The sequence below is a fragment of the Coloeus monedula genome (genome assembly GCF_965178545.1).
Source record: "Coloeus monedula genome assembly, chromosome: 12".
Taxonomy (NCBI): Eukaryota; Metazoa; Chordata; class Aves; order Passeriformes; family Corvidae; genus Coloeus; species Coloeus monedula.
This window is the reverse complement of record NC_138792.1, coordinates 10116986-10132782: the sequence shown is the minus strand read 5'-3', so window position 1 is coordinate 10132782 and position 15797 is coordinate 10116986. Positions and strand designations below refer to the sequence as shown.

Here is a 15797-nt window from a genome sequence, read left to right as displayed (position 1 = left end):
CATGGGCAACTGAGAGCCTGTGAGCTCTTCATAATTCTTGGTTCTGCAAAGGTGCTCGATCAATGAGGATCAGGAAGAGTCAAAGTTAAGAGCCTGCAGAGCAGCTGAGACTAACCCAAAGAAAATAAATCAAACCCAAATGGCACTAACATATTAACCTACGGTGCCTCTGTAACCTCTGCCATGCCCTGAAGGAAAGCTTGCTATAGGCTGATAAGCAGAGCTCACACTCTGTATTGCCAGAAATAATTTGTGCCTCGTTATTAAAAAATTCACACAGTTGGAGGTGAACTAACTGAGGAAGTGGAGACAGTAACACAGAAGGCACTTAAAATGTAATTAAGCCATGATCAGAAAGGGGACATATAAGGGTGAAAGCACTGAAAACAGAGATTCCAGAGAAAATACCAGATTCAAGCAAATATGAGAGCAATTGTGTATTAAACCATGTTCAACAAAAGAATGTACTGCTATGTACTACTAAAAGAATCTGTGCAGAATTCAAACACTAAGGCCACAGATAACCAGGAAAAACCACTATACATTTGGTTTAGATAACCTTCATGTACTTTAATGCACACCAAGGGGACAGGTGTTTTGAGAGAAAGAAGGCCCTACCCTCACCTGAGCAATTCTCAGTCATGCTGGAGATCTAAGAACAGGAGTGCTATAGGAGCATTCAGTGTCTCAATTCCTTTGGTTTTATTCTGTAAAAACACTTTAGCCCTACCGTTGGCTGTTCTGGAAGGACTGCAGCAGCAACTGTTTCATCTACTGAAAAGCCCAGCTCACACTGTATTAATGCACTCACTATATCAAGGAGGGGGAAGAAAACCCCAAACTAAAAGACTTAAAACATGTAACTATATGTAGTATGTAACTATAGTATGTAACTATAAACTTCACAATCTTAACATATACAGGATATTCTCTTTGCAATAAACACTGCATTCTAGAGATAATTAGTGACAGTCTACAGAACTATTTTTCTCAGTTTAAGTATTTTACAGAAAAAAAAATGTATCAGAAAAAACCCCAAGCAAATATCCAGTTATGCAAGGATTTGTTTCAGATTAAAAAAAATAGGAAGCTTGTAAAAGGGTTTCTTCTAGCAGACAGTTCTACGTGTTAACCAGACCTTAAAACCATTTTCCATTGTTTTTTCCTATTATATTTGTTTCATGCAAATATGCTGAGTGCAGAGTCTTCACAAAAACCAGTTCCCTATAGAACGTCCAAGTCACATGTGGATTTCGCCTTTTTTCACATTTTCTCCATTTAGTATTGTCTCATTTCCCTACCAGCTGCTTCACCATTTCCTGAGCTGCACCATCTCGTGCTGTGTCCAATATTAGACACAGCAGTGACAGAGCAAATGGGAAATAAACAGCACAGCTGATCAGGACAACTGGCAAAGCATGCAAGCAGCACATCCAGAAGTGACTATGAGTGAATAACCCCCAAAACATTTGGTTGTAGGAGCTTAAACCACTGATTTTTATAAACAAAGCAAGATCCTCACTGCCTTTAATCAGACAGAGCTCTGAGAAACCAGTCTGAGTCTTACTCCAGAGAGCACACGAACTGAGCACTGAATTAGGAGCAGACATTTTTCAGTGCTGGAACTCCCAGTGGAGGGAGAAGGAGGGAAGGATGGGCTTGAACTCACAGGGTCTGAACCTTGAGTTCATTATTATGAGGATAATTCAAACCCAAGCAGGATGAACAGTGATCTGCTGTGTAGCAATGCAGAAGTGAACACAGGACAAAGAACTATTTTTAACAGGCTAATAAAAAGTATTTATTTGAACTATCTTGTCAACAACATACTCATTCAGAAGCGTATGTACACCCCTCACTGCTGTCCCCTTCCCACATCTCCCTTCTTTTCTTCAATTCAAAATGACGGATCAGTGGACAGACAGCTAAACATTGAGTGAGAAGCAGCCTGTTGATGCTCTGCTACTGAAAAACTGAAGTGACACTGGCCAGCAAATGTAACAAGTCAGTATTTTCCTGTTTAAAATACACTTGTCTTCTTGCTTAGACTAGCTTGCTGAAATTATAATGGACAGATTTGTTGAACATGTTTTGAGGCTAATTTAAAAAAATAATGATACAAACATTGTAAAATTCTGCTGAACGTTGTCAAAGACATCAAGTTTGTAAACGCCTCATTTGCAAACAATCTGCTAACGAACGCTAACCAGTTCAGATACTGATCTCTTACCACTATAACTGTAGCTATTTAGCACTTTTATTCATTTTAATAATAACAATAACACTTACAGAATCAAAAGAAAACAGTATTTCTTTTTTATCATTTAGTAGGACTTATTAGCCATTAAAATATATTTTATGCATATAATTCTTCCAAAAAGATCATAAAATTAAACTGAAGTATGGGTACTTGCTAGCAACATTATTCCACTCAGTTGAGATAAAGCCATTACTACATCCAATTTAAGGACTGAGACTTCTTTTAGTAAGTACAACCTTGGAAAAAACTTTAAAATACTGAAATATAATGTCTGAACACTTACGTGATCACATTAGGTATCTAAGTTTGGGAACCAAATTACAGCAAACAAGCTCCTTGTTTGTGGCCACTGTGCTGTTAGCTCAAGTGAGGGATTTAGGCTACATGGAAAGATGAGTGAGTGGCAGGTGCCTCTTTATTTTCCTAAAGCACTGTATGAAGGAAGAGCTTTCTAACCATTATGATGGTCATTTGACCCAAATCTGATAGCACAGATGATGGAGCATTATTAAAGCATGGAGGAATCATAAGCTCTGTGCTGCCAGAACAGTGACAGCAATGATGGGTTGTGTGAGAAGTTCGGTTTGTGTGAGTGGAGCTGTTCGGTGATGATGATAATTACCTGTGAAATGAATATTCATCACACGGGTGAATTCAAGGCTGAATAATATTTCACTGGAGAGGTGGGATAATGTTAGGGAGAAGTTGGTCAAAGCTGACACAGCTCACTTTGCACCATGGTCTAGTGCAGCTGTATGACACACAAATGGCTGCCAGGAATTCATGAACTGGAGATGCAGCCTGCAGCAGGCAGAGCTGTCCCCTGTGATACTTTGTAAATACAAGCTGAAAATTAGCTAAATAGCTTTTTTATTCCTGAATGTATGTCCATCCCTACTCCAAGAAATACATTACTGCTATTATTTCTGCAAGGAGTAAATAGCATTGAGGTACCCAATGTCAGCCCTTCCTTTCTCCACAATTCCAAAATCTCTGTCAGAGAACACCTCCCTTCTTTAGAGTAATAAATTTTTTCAGAGGCAACCATTTCTAAAGGTACGGTCTGTCTCTGCCAACTTCTTTGTGAGTGGCACAAACCTCCAGCCAGCTGAACATCTGGCAACTGCCCCAAAAGCACAACAGCCTCCACAGTGGGACTGAAGTAGGACAGTTTCACTTTATTTGTTGATTTTTGATTTCTTTCTTCTTTTTTTTGTTGATGTTATCAGACTGGGGGGAAAACAAACCAATGAACTAACCAACCCACCAACCCAAATCCCAAAAAACCCCAAAGAAAATGTGTGCCAGAAGTCCTCAAATGCTACCAATGAAATGGTACAAGTGTGGAGAGGAGCTGAGAGGTACTTTAAAAACATGTACGAGTGGAATCTTCAATAGTGTCTGATCCAGCAGCTAGGGCATAAAGATGGACAAATGATTCAGTAAGAAAGGCTTTTTCTTTTAATTGTCTGAAAGCAGATTAGTTTCCTAAGCATACAATAAAAATAAACTATTAGCATCCATCCCTGAACACTGAAACTCTACAGATCAATAGCCAACAATTCAACAATTAACTGCAAACTTTTAAGTAATTGCTGCTACAGTATCAGCTTAAACTCACACCTATAGGCATAATTCTCACTATTACCAAGAAGAATCATATCCCTAGAACCAACAGCTCAATTAATTCTTTGAGAATCTGTATGCAAACCAAACCAATTAAATAAATCCTACAAATATTTCCTTTCCAGAGCCACTAATTACACACTTCTGACAAAACACTACTCAAGGTTATGTATTGACACATGCTACAATACATAATTTGTAATGTACTCATTTGTTGTTAAAGAAGAAATATTATTTTGTGATTTACAGTAGTATGACTAGTGAAGGCAAAAGACTATTTTCATACAGAACTAGTACTAAAACCAGGCACATGGTTTTTCATATTTTAATCCATAAACAGACATATAAAATTAACTTTGTCCTGTATCTTCCCAGCAGAATTCTACAGAAAAGAAAGTCTTAATCCAAAGGCCACAGCAAAATACAAAACTGTGTGTCAGACAGTTTCTCCTACAACTAAAACCAAAAACCTATAGAAATCAATTGATTAGTTTATTAAGGAATTGAGTAATTAGGAACTTAATTTTTAAAATAAATTTAAAAATCCCAAAATATCTGAGAAAATTCCTCAAGCTAAGTTTAAATGTTGAGGAAGCAATGCAAACCACCATCAGTGTATCAGAACACCACCTTGGCATAAAGCACTCTTGAATAAAGTTGAAGTTACTATGTTCAGTTTTAGCTTTACCTGCAGAAATAGTGTAAAGCTGCAAGTTCTGCCCACGCTAACTGGGCAGGTGAAGGGCACAGTGTGCCCTTCATCACAGACAGGAGTACAGGGTGTTCTGACATTAAATAAGCTGTGCTCAATGACATCATGCAAATAGATACTCCAGTCAATTTATTACTCTTTTGTTTATTTTACATTTTTCACTAGAACTCACTAAGTATCACTAAATATAGAACTGGCTCAGAAAATTTGGATACACAGGAGCAGATATTAAATATATTTAAAGCAACCAAGATACTCTTTATGTGGTTGCAGTAACAATGGGAGGAGGAATGCTGTTCATGCAGGTGGAAACTGTGTTTCCATCACTATTTTTACAATAGGTAACAGATACGATGGTCATCCAAGATATGCTCACATAAATAAAGATTTACCCAGTAAGAACAGGCAGTTATTTTCTTTTTTCCCTTTCTCAGTTGAAATGAAAGGATTTTTTCATACCATGCCCTTGTCTTCAAGAATTCTGTATTTCCTTCCAGAGAGTGTAAAAGACAAATGAACTTCCTAATCTGTCCCCAAGTACAAAATGAGGAAAGGAACATCAGCAAGAGGAAATTACTGACACATTTTACAAGCAGCAGAGGTGAATACCTCTGGGGACAACTATCAGTCAACATTTCTAGCACTTATCTATTTAAACTATTAGTAATTGACTCCAATTACAAATAACAACCCCAAATTTGTTCGAAGTTCACAAGCATGTGCACACACACTTCTGATTTCTGCCTTTCCTTTAATGTTCTGCATCTCCATATACACAAAAAAAATCTCACAAAACAGTTTCTGGTTATTTTTCTGGACTAAGCAGTGTAAGGTACAAGATTGCACCTTTAAGTAATGCAGGTAGAACTTGTACTATGTCAGTACTACAAACATACCTAGTAATAACACTAGTAGTGACAAATAATAGCAGCAACAAATATGAAAACTCTAACAGAAATAATGGAAGGAAAACATTAGTGAGAAATTTTAAAAATAATTCCTGTCTCTACCTGAACAGAATAATTAATTTTGTTATTTAGTTTCTTTGCAAAGAAATATCAACAATGTTATCAACAATATATTCTGTGCTCAGAAAGTGCCAACAGCAGGAGGTCCAGATTCCTCCCCCTTCCCAGGTATGCAGGAGGGATGTTTCTGGCACTTCAGTCTCAGACTGATTTCACTTCCAGAGGCCATGGGCAGCATAACCTGATGGTGATCTCTAGAACTAATAACAGTCTCCCTGACAGCCCTCCATTGTCTGTAAAGCAAAGGGAACAGTCCTGGCTCACAGGATTGGGCTTTCCTTAGCACTTCAAAAATCAAGCATGGAGCTAAGCACCTCACATTGATTAAGTCAGTGGCAACACTGAATCCAGCTCATCAGATACTACTGGTTTCAGTTATGAGAGAGAAAGACAAGGATTTCTGTAATAGCCAATTTCTGAGTACAGTACTTTGACAGTCCAGTTGCTTATGTTCTTCCTTACAGATTCTCATCAATTCCAGGACATTAGTACTGAATAAATCAAAGGGTTTTTACAAAACTTACCATTTACATCTGATTAGTCACAGTGCTAATATTATAATTCGAATTTGTTAGCTTCCTAATATTCTCTTGGTGACTTACACAGAAACTGTTTATAGTTTGGTATGTGACTTTCCTAGGTCCTCAGACTGTTTTTCCTGGGGTTACAGCTGGAAGTGACTTTATCAACATTACTCAGTATTCACATGTTTTGTTATATAACTGGTGCTTGGGGGGGTGGGGGCAGTGAAAGAATTGTTCTGCTGGTGTTAAATATTTACCTTATTCCTTCCATGCTGTTTTAGCAATCTGAGCTAAAGATACTTCATCCAGTTGCAAAGCCTTCCTAAAGAGTGACAGCAGGAAACTGATTTTAAACAGCTTCCAATAAAACTGAAACTTTGAAAAGGGAACCTTAGATTTTAAATCACATTCACAATTTATTTCACATAAAGACCTAAGTTCAGAAGAATTTGAGTATCACTCTCCAAAGAAAAACTAATTCAAGCTCTATATTGGTTAGGGTACACCCACCCTACTGTTTATCCAGATATGCAGCAAGGTCATCAACTCACTGAGCTACTTCTTGACAGTTCTTTATTTTGAGAAGTACAAAACCTTCTGACAGATCCATAAATGAGAAACCCTGAGAAGAAATGTTATTTTGTTTCAGCATCTGCTCTACAAATGAAGATAAGCAAACCAGATTTCTAGTTCCAGAAAATGACAGCTCTTCTTTGTTTCAGAGAGTGACATGAAAGAAACAGCAAGAGAAAGTACATTAAACCAGCCTGTAGGACAGGGGCAGAGCCTTGTGCTGGTTCCCCTGCTCTGACACCCACTTCCTCACTCTGCCTTGATGCTTGTTCCTATCTTGATTTAACTCTTGACATCTTCTTGGACACTCTTAAATGTTATTGGAAGAGGTTCTGTTAATATAGCAAGAACATTTACCAGACACAGTTCCAGGTTTTGACAAACAGAATTTCAAAACGTTAACTCAAAAGTTTAGGCTTCTCCTACAGATATTTCATTAATATTTGGCACAGGTTACTGCAAAGGTTGCTATATCTCATAGAATCATAAAATGGTTTGTGCTGGAAGGGACCTTGAAGATCATACAGTTCCAATCTCCCGCTGCCATGGGCTGGGATGACACTCACTACATCAGGTGGCTTAGGGCTCCATCCAACCTGGCATTGAACACTTCCATGGATGAGTCCTCCACAAATACCTTGGTTTCTCTTACACTGGCTGCATTACCCTGCCCTTTTGATTTTTACTTCTATGATTTCTGGCATTTGACACCATGGAAAACTGGTGATTCAGACAAGAGAATGGAAATTAGCATAGCTTGTATCTGTGCACTGACAAATGGATTGTTAAGCTTGTGTAACATTTGGAGAATGCTTTTTTTATTCTTTAGATGAGATTTGTTAGCAGGGGATTGGAAATGCACTGTGATCCTTCGCTAATTTATTTCCTCTCTCTGTAGGATTTTTTTCTCACTTTCCCCCCTCTCTCAGATATTCACTTTTTAAATCAGAAGAATTACCTACGAGAACGAAACTATTTTTAATCGTTATGGGGCATTTTTTTCACTGAGATGATGGCAGCTGAGACAGGATTGGAAGCAGCATTACAGGAATGGTGACAGCAGGTTACAAGCTTTTGTAACACGTTTGTGGTCTAGGAAGGGAGCACTCACTTCAGCCTCATGGAGAAAAAAGTGTCTTTGCACATTCACTTTGCTCATGTATTTTGATTTGATGAAGTGAAGGAAAAGTATTCCCCCCATGAGATTTCAAATGAAGGCATAAACATACAGTTTTCTCACCCCAGTTATTCCAGGGAGAGATATTTCCAATTACTTGGCAAGTCAAGAAAGAATATCTGGAGGGGGTCTGAACCTAAGTGTTCCTTTTCCTTTCCTTAGAGTTTGCAGATACTCCCCACAGAGCAGAAGGCTGCAGTCCAGGAAGCCACAGGGAACTGCTCATGGCACTGTTTTTCTCTGGGAGACGGTAACACCACCATGATTAGAACACAGCCAGCCAAACAAAGCACCAGCACACCAGGAATCCCTATTTGTGCAAAGGAACATAGGAGGAGACAATGCACTAAAGCTTAGGAGTGTAGAGTCTTTTACTTTGCCTTGTATGTAAGGTTTTTTTGGACAACATGAAGCTCATAAATACTCAGAGCAGATGGTGTAACATACAGCAGCAGGAGATGGAGCTTATTAGCTGTCGCTTCCTTCCGCTAGTCCACAGCCCAGAAATCTGAAGGACCTTTAAATCACCCTCTACTGAGCTGAGTCCCTTTCAGGAGACAGTACAAGGGATAAACTGTGTGCCCTTACACAGGCATCACTTCATTATGCTTCAAGTCTCTGCTCTAAAGCTCACAGGTACAGAACATGCTTAAGTTCTCGAAGATATTCTAAAATTAGTAAAACAAATAAACAACATTAAAAACTAAGCATCTGGCATTTTTAAAAGAAAAAAAAAAGAGAAAGATGATCCTAATAATACAAAATAGCTCAACTGTTTTTATACTGACCCTATCTTGTAATAGCATGTTACCAATTGTCTTCTGTTTTTTTAAAAATTTTCTTCCTTAAATCACAGAATTTCAAGCAAAATGCTTGCAAAAATAATTGGTTTCATTTCTAATCAGCCTGTTCCTAACTTCCTCTTATAGTACTCAAGAATGCTTCATTCCAATGTCCTACAATTACCTTCCACAACAGCTCAATGCACAGCTTTGAACAAATGATGCAGCTTAAAGGTTAAAAAAAAAAATCCTTTCCTTCATTAACCAACAAATCTCATCATAAAGAAAACACAGGGAACAAGAGAAATAACTACCCAGCCAAAGAGTTCCAAACTACCATATTTCTAAAAGGTAGCATAGCAGTAGTTCACTTAAGAGCATATTTTTTTTCTTTTGACATTCTTATTCCTGTCCTTCTCAAAACTAATGATCTCCCTTCCAGCTACAAACATAAAAAATGCATTTTACCATGTGCTGTTTACATGTCAATAAATACACATTGTAATATATTTTATTTTGATAGAATTTATCACGAGTACTAAATGGCTCCCAGATATGTAACTGGCAGGTAGAGTGACAGTGAATGGTCATACCCTGTTCCACTGGCCACCAGGTGACCACTGGTAGTACTGGAGCTCTACCTTCTAAATAACAAGAGATTTGGGGTGCCCCTTCACTAACTGCTTTTTGTGGAAGTTTATGAGCATAGATGCCTAAATTCACCCAGATAAATGCTCCAAATCTCTATTAAAACAATGAAAAATCACTCTACTGGCATTTCTTTCCTCTGGGAGAGCTCACAAGACCACAAACTTGTGGTTTGTTAGATTATTATTCTAGTGTTATACATAACAGATTAAGGGGAGAATCTAATAAAGGCTTTTTTACCTTTACACATGCTCTAAAAATAAGGTAATTGTAACTAAAAGCACATAAAAGCACTAAAAGCACAGAGCCCAAATTCAACTCTCCATGGCCCTGGTACTGACACAAAGCAGATCTGCTGTCCTGAATGGATTTGCATAATTCTAGAATCAGAGTAGAAAATGGTTATTATGTAAAAAGCTTTTGCTACTTCACAGATGACAAAACACCGCCATGACATTTTCCTGACAGGACAATTTCCTACCAGTGCTTGTCAGCATGCCTTTTATTTATGTCTAGAATGATCAGTAAAACTGGTTTTGACTGGTCATGTGATGTTAAGAGTTACATGTGTTTAAACCTTCCTTCCTAGTAAGCTGAAAATTGCTGAACTTCAATGCACAGCGAAACAGACATCCTACTCCTGCACCTCACAAGTAGTTTCCCCTTCTCGGGAACGGAAGTGCTTCAGCAACTGAAACATTTCTATTGCCCTGTACCCTCACTATTGCTAGGATGTATCAGAGGGCAGAAACGGGAATTGGATGGCAACAGCAGAAAGCTAAAAAAGAAAGGATGAGACAGAAGCGGCCTTAGGCTGCAGGGCTGTCTCACACTGTGACCCAGGCCTCTCTGCAAAGTCAGTGGAGCTCATCTGAGGAAGACTTCGAACATTTAGCTGGATCTGTTTACCTGTTGCTCCTGAAGATAATTTTATATGCACTTTCTAGAAAACATTAATTGTGTCACCAACCTGGAGCTTTTGTCCACAAAAAGGTTTTCCTTACTTCTTAATGGGCTAAAAGCAGAATAGGTCAATTCTTTGTGAGGGACTCTGTCATTTCCTACAATACTAGCAGTGCTGATTTTCTCACACGGATTTACCAGAAATTACTTGCTGTTGGATGCTCCTGTGAGGAATAACTCCATTTTGCCCTGCACATAATGCAGTTCAATATATTTATCTTGCCAGGAAATGAACATTTGTCTAATCAGAAATTTACTGCCATATGCTCATATTGTTAACAATCAATAAATTTCATCATGCCAATGACTTGATCCCAGATGATTATCCTATCAGGAATTCATTCCTCTAAACTAGTGTTTTCTTACAAATCTATAATTAACCTAAAAGCCAGAAAGCTTTTCTGTACTGCCAATATTTGTAGAATACAGCTCTCTTCATATTTGCTTTGGTGGAAACAGAGAAAACTGTGGGAGAAAACAGTTCTAGTTACGTAAACATGTCACAAATAAGCTTGAGATACAATCTATGTATGGTGCATCTATAAGAACTTTTTTTTCCTCACAGCCAGGTCCATCAATGATTTTCCTAGCAAGAGCAACACTTCTGACAACTTCTGCCAATTCTACTCCATCTCTTTCAAGGACAAAACAGTATGTTTACCAATTCTTCCAGGAATTAATTTACTCTGTTTGCCAATATCTCCAAAATATACAATATTAGGTCTGCCAGGAATTTACTTTGTAAGATGATCTTGCCAGGGTGATATTGCAGATTTACGTATCTTCAGACAAGCAGGATTCTGAACCTTCCAGTGATTAAGAGAATGCATTTATAGATATACACATTATGTGCTTAGTACTGACTTCAGGAGTCAATGATGCTTTATCCTGAGATTTTTGTACCTGGTCACATTAAGTTGTTAGGCCAGTAAAATTTAGCTGGGCTTGAAACAGTCTGTGGTGTTATTTGTTAAATAAATTGTCAAATAACTGCAAGTTTCTGATGCAAGTAACACCAGACATGGAATTCAGCTGGCACTGGACCCTATATAATGGGCACCAGTACTAAACCTGAAGAGCAGCATGTAAAAAAATTGCTTAATCAATAGATCAATTCTGTACTTATTTGCTTTTTTTCCTTTGGTATTTTTTTCTATAGGACCTGCAAAACCAACCACTTAATACCTTCGAAGTGTAACATTTGAGAATACAATTTCAGGAATGTTAAGGAATAAGAAATACTGACACAATTAAGTATTCTGTATTTGGATACTGTTCTCAATGTTTGCTATTTATATGATCACGTGGCCTTTCAAACTTTGACACAAAAAATGTTCTGCAAAACACTAACAGCACTATTCAATTCTGAAGGATGAACTCTTGAAATGCTTCCTTTAAGTTCATGTCATGTCAAATTCTGGTTTAATACAGATTGTCCATATGTGTAAACATATACTACCCATGCATTATGATTTTACATAATCTCAGATTTCTATTGAAACTTTTCCTAGAAATAATTCTTCACTATTGACACCAACAATGAAATAGACAAACTGTTCATAACAAAAATCTTGACAGAAATGGCTGAGATCAGTATTTTGTGCAATAAATCACATTTTACTCTGAAGCTATTTACTAAATTCAGATGACTGCCCAGTCTAATTTATATAACCTACCTTGCTTAAGTAGCCAATACAAATTCTTTCAATTTCCATAAACATCTGAACTGCTGATTCTTCTCACAAAACTAACTAGATCAGTACTCACACCCCTACACTTGTCCCTGTTAAAAGTTTCTCTGTACTAATGATTTTATTCTGACATCGTTTCTTCTCACATTCCATCATTAGAGCTCCTTGGAATGCCATCTCACAGTCATCACTATCACTCCATGTGGGACTGTTACTGTGAGTCTGTTTCTCATCTATTCTCACACCTTTCCAGGATGAAGTTCATGGGTATTATCCTCACTGTGCACCCTGTTAATTCACCACACACAGGGTACTATTTCAGCTGTAGTTAGAGAGGAATATTATGCCACTGAAGAAGAGCATTATGGCACTAATTGGGGATACAACTTTTGATGCCCCAGCAGCTTTTACAGGTAGAATTACTGTATGCAAGTCTCCAGCATTGGCATGATAAAGCACTCCTTGCAGAACAGTCCCCTTTGAAAAGGGTGCGCTGTGGGGTTTTGGTTTGGCTTTCTAAATTTCTCTTTTCTTTTTTCCGAAGATGTGCCAAACATGAAGAAAAACGTTGTTGAAGATTCTGGTGAGTCATTTTAGGAAAGAATAGATTCAAAAAAAAAAATCCATTTACAGTTTTATGGATTCATTCAGATTCATAGTACAAACCTGAACCTGATTTTTCCTGGTGTTGACTGAGCAACCACCAAGAACCACCAAGAACTCCCAGGTCCCACACTGTGAAACCTGGGATCCTTTTGGAAATAGATTGATTGCACTAGAACTGCAATCAAATCTGCCTGAAGTCTGAAATTTTACACTCAGCTTAACAAAATTTTTTGCTCTTTGGATTTTGAGCGCCACCAGTTTTATATTTCGAACCTGTGCTGCTTGCCAGGCCAAATATTTAGGTTCAATTTGTGGCAGAGAAAAAGCATGATTTAAATGACTAGAAAGATGTCAGGATGAATTCCTGGGAAGCCAAATGGATATACTTAGCAGTGCTATTACTACATCAGTTATTCCAAACTGTATTTGTTACACAAGACAAGAGAAAACTATGATTTCTAGTACAAGTTGAACTCCATCTTTACAAATCAGTGCACATGAATAGGATTTTTAAAAGTTTTAAGGTGAAAAACACAATATTAAATAATAACAATACTGACCTACACAATTCAGGAAAGAGGGTGCCTAGAGGTAAGGAAGTATTAAAGAGCTGCCCTGCATATTGGAAAACTACTCTTAGAAGCTTAAGTAATTTTTCTACAAACATGGACATCAAGCCTCATCCTGCAGTTTGAAGTGTAAAAGAATGTCTTTCATCCAAGAAGAAAATCACCAATCTTTGAAAAACAGAAGATCTGAAAATCCATACAGTATATCATAAAAATTAATTTGAATGGAAAAATCCTGGGGCATATAATTTCAATAAAATCATTATACAACATGAGTGTAAAATACTTGCTGGTTTGCACATGCACGTAACTGATTCCTTACAGATCAGTCCTGAATAACTGAGCTAAATTTATGCCTGACAACTTCTTACAGAAATGCACACTAATCTGGACATTTCTCCAAAATTATTAATGTGATTGCTTTCAGAGGCAATGTTCTGGAAGAATAAATTCAACATGACACAGAGGCTGGTTTTTTATGCCTACAGTAGTGATTGCCACCCTTTTAGATGTGCCCAAGCCAGTGATGCTGCAGCTGACAGGAATATCAATAGCAGCAAAGCACTGCAGACGCGGGGTTCTTCAAGGCCCAGGTCCATGCTGAGGTTTTGCTTCCACAGCCACAGGTACAAACAATGAGGGAGTTGCTCTAAGGAGATCTACAAGAACATTTACACCATCCCCAGGTACAACAATACAGCCATATCTCAGTTAATTAAACTCTCATAGCATGTTCAAGATAAAATCACAAACAACAAACAATCTGTTTTCTAAACAATTCTCTGTTGAAATCTATGTTCATGACTTTTTCTTCCCAAAAATAGTAGTTTTGTAACTCTTTGGAGGAAATATATGCACATAGATTGAGGCAGCCAAGTATTATTACTCCCATGAATTATAGGAACTTTCAGACACCACCAGTATCATGGGCATAACTTGATTCAGAATAGCTGCAGTAAAAAAACCCAAAACACTGCAATAGCTATGTAGCACAGCTGTTCCAAATTTTACATTAATTTACACATCACAGAGGAGACAAATTTTCCATATTCAAAAAGCCTATTTTTCATTCCCTTGTAGAAAAATAAAATTATTTTTATATTCAGAAAACTGGAGAAAGCTTTTCTGAGTAAGCAGTGAGGGCTTTGGGGGCAGGGTGTGCGTGATGTAGCTTGTTTGAGGATTTTGGGTTTGTTTTTAAATAAGTTCCATAAGCTTTAGCTGAGAAGTACTGGCCACATTTTAATGTAATTTAACCACTTCCTTGAGGAGTAGGGAGTGACTGGCCCCAGAACCCTGTTGCTGTTAGCCCTTTAAGGGGACAGGACTCTCACTGCTTCTGACACACTGATTCCTACAAATATTCTCCCTGTCCCACCATCCTGCCTGGACTGGTGATAGAGCTGAAGGCAGCAGACAAGCTCTCTGCTCATTGTGTATAAAAGCAGCACGTGGGTTTACAGAGTCTGTCAGGAAACGCTGCAGTAAATTCTGCTCATTCCTTCCATTTCTTTAGTCTTTTTAGCTTCTGTCTCTAATCAACCTTTTCCTTACCTTAGTTCAGCTATCATCACTGTTCAAATATTTCTCCTAATCATGCAAAAGGCTAAAATAGAAACTTAACTCTTGGGTTTTTTTCTTACAATACACTAATTAACTTCAGTTTTTAAATTACTTGATTATCTATACGATTAGAAATGTTAAGAGAATAGTTGTATTTGAATTAATTCACAGGCTTTGTAAGCACATGCAGAGATAGCCTGCAGCCTCAATGTTGATTTTATAGCAAAATGCACCCAACATATGCAAAGGTAGTAAATAATTAATCAGTCATAAACATAAGTAAGAAGAGTAGCTCCTACTAAAGAAAATATTTGTCTATAGCTAGCATGTGATGATTTCCAGAATACCAGGCAGTCCAGACCATCCTGCCAAAAAGCACTCTTTCTTCAATAAAAAAAAAAAAAAATCCAAAATTTCTGATATTACAGTATGATCAAAACTAGATAAAAAGTGGGTTGATACTATAAGTCTTTGAGAACAAAATGTTTGCTCAACTCCTGATATTGTTTCATAGTGCACAATCAGGAAGTAATAATCACAATTAGTAGATAAATTATTTACCTTGCGTGGACTGGTCAATGGCTTTTCTTTTTCTGCTATGACTATTATAGTTAAGTCTTAGCTCTTGGCTATATTCATTCAGAGTTTCTCTTGAGTCATAAGATTGCCTTTGCTTTCCACCATCTTCACTTTCATCTGAGGAACTTGTGTAAGTTAGATCCACTTCATGTTTAACTTTAGACAGTGGCTGGTACGGTTTGCAGTCCATCTGCTCCATCTCTGATTAAATAGGCTCAAAGTCATGAAAACAAGCAACTGGAATGCCTTAAGGAAACAGTCCTGGAAAAAAAAAACAACAACAATAATTCATTTCAGACCTAATATATACTTTTAGGTCACAAGGGTCCAATTTTATTTTTTATTTATATAAACCAATTAAATTCCACTAATATCACTATAATCCAGGCAAGAAACTGAACACGTAATATTTTACTGTTTTGGCTTTTTAAAATAGAATTGAAATAACAACTACTTGAAGGAAAAAATTTAAACCACATCTTAAGCACTGTCCTAT

General features: G+C 37.4%; 1 protein-coding gene across 2 annotated transcripts in view; it reads right to left on the bottom strand.

Moving 5' to 3' along the window:
- TENM1 (teneurin transmembrane protein 1) overlaps nucleotides 1-15500 on the bottom strand; it is a gene marked incomplete at both ends in the record, with an annotated part of 234187 nt that extends 218687 nt beyond the window's left edge. For both annotated transcript variants that reach the window (XM_082289581.1, XM_082289582.1), the window contains one exon: nucleotides 15284-15500. In XM_082289581.1, coding sequence (XP_082145707.1) covers nucleotides 15284-15500 — 217 coding nt within the window. The remainder of the gene's footprint in view (nucleotides 1-15283) is intronic.
- Between the last annotated feature and the right edge of the window lie 297 nt (nucleotides 15501-15797).